A 1,605-nucleotide genomic window follows, 5' to 3' on the forward strand; every position below is an offset into this window, starting at 1 on the left:
ATATATATATATATATATATATATATATATATATATATATATATATATATATATATATATATATATATATATATATATGTTTTATATACGATACCGTGGCATTGTTTACCGTGGCATTGTTTACCGTGGTCAAAGCTGGAAGTACAATCTTTTTAAAGTGCGTCTACAACTTAAACTTTAAAAAAATTATTGTCCTTTGTCATTTCTTTTTCAGGTTAATGGTCAAAAATTGAAGTCATTGTTAACAAACAATGGCATAGAAACTAATCACATGATTATATCCCTAATTTATACTTCTTTCATTTATTATTAGTCCAATTTTATATATTTTTTACTAGCTGAACGGCGTGATTCGTAATGCCTTTGAAATAATAAATGTTTTCTGTTAACAGCAGAGTGAGTATTAACTCAGATTAAAAAAAAACAAAGTCATTAACATAACATTCCATTTACAAGCTGCGTTCTGCTCAATATCAAACTACTAATATTGTTATCTAAACACAAATATATTCAGCCGTCTAAATGTGTGTATATATTAGAAATGGGCTTTGCTGAATAAATGAACTTAAAAATTCCGAACTACCGTGTTTCCTCGAATATAAGACAGGGTCTTATATTAATTTTTTCCCAAAAATTGCCCTAGGTCTTATACTCGAGGGAGGGCTTATATTATTATGCCAATTTTTTCGACATCATTTATTTTTCCCAAATACAATAATATTTTATTCAAATACAATAAGATCATCATCTTCTGGGATATCATCATTGAATTCCAGCCAAGATTTCATTTGACTCCAGCTCCTTCAGTATCATAGGTTCCAATCTATCGTGTTTTGCGATGTAGCTCGCTTCAAATGGCGATGTTTTGTCCAAGTACCCTGCTTTCAGAGTCTTTGCAACACAGCTATCAGTGACTTTGCCCCATGCATTCCTTACCCAAGAGACTACCTCCTGCAGATTAGGCTTCACGAAGTTGTTATTTTTGTTCCTTGACATCCTATTCTCAATATAATCATTGATTTCAAGTCTGAGGTAATCCTTGAAAGGCTTGTTTATTGCAATGTCCAAGGTCTGGAGGTAAGCAGTCATCCCTCCTGGGATCATAACCTGATCAACCCTTCTTTCTGCCAAGAAGTTTTTCATATCCTTTGCACGATGAGTGCTTGCAGAGTCCCAAATGAGGAGACCTCGTTGACTTCCTCTTAAAACAAGTGGCAGCATAAGGTCCACCCATTTTCTTATTACATTCTGCGTACTCCATGCCTTTTCTGATTCCAAGACATAAACTCCTCCCTGGCATTCAATCTTTTCTTTCTTTCCTTTGGTAATAAGAAGTGGAGCAGCTTTCTTCCCATCCAGACGAATTGCCAAAATGCAGGTGACGCGTGCACTTTCATATCCAGTTGATGGTACATAAATTGATGAAGCTCCTCTGAAGTCGACTGTCTTTTGAGTGTCCTGACCCATGTAAACAGCAGTCTCATCCATAGCAATCATGTTGGAAAGCTGATACTTTGAAAAATCCAAACCATCCATGAAAGACTTGAACATGAGAGCTCTCTTGACAGCTTCTTTATCCTCAAGCTTGAACAGTGTTGTTGATCT

The 1,605-nt window shown here is 35.0% G+C and overlaps 1 protein-coding gene across 1 annotated transcript in view; it reads right to left on the reverse strand.

Moving 5' to 3' along the window:
• Window positions 1-762: 762 nt before the first annotated feature.
• Window positions 763-1,605, reverse strand: part of HELRODRAFT_171746 (hypothetical protein) — a gene marked incomplete at both ends in the record, with an annotated part of 6,890 nt that continues 6,047 nt past the window's right edge. The window contains one exon of the mRNA XM_009018425.1: window positions 763-1,319. Within this exon, the coding sequence (XP_009016673.1) occupies window positions 763-1,319 (557 nt within the window). The remainder of the gene's footprint in view (window positions 1,320-1,605) is intronic.

The sequence above is a fragment of the Helobdella robusta genome, assembly GCF_000326865.2.
Source record: "Helobdella robusta unplaced genomic scaffold HELROscaffold_21, whole genome shotgun sequence".
NCBI lineage: Eukaryota > Metazoa > Annelida > Clitellata > Rhynchobdellida > Glossiphoniidae > Helobdella > Helobdella robusta.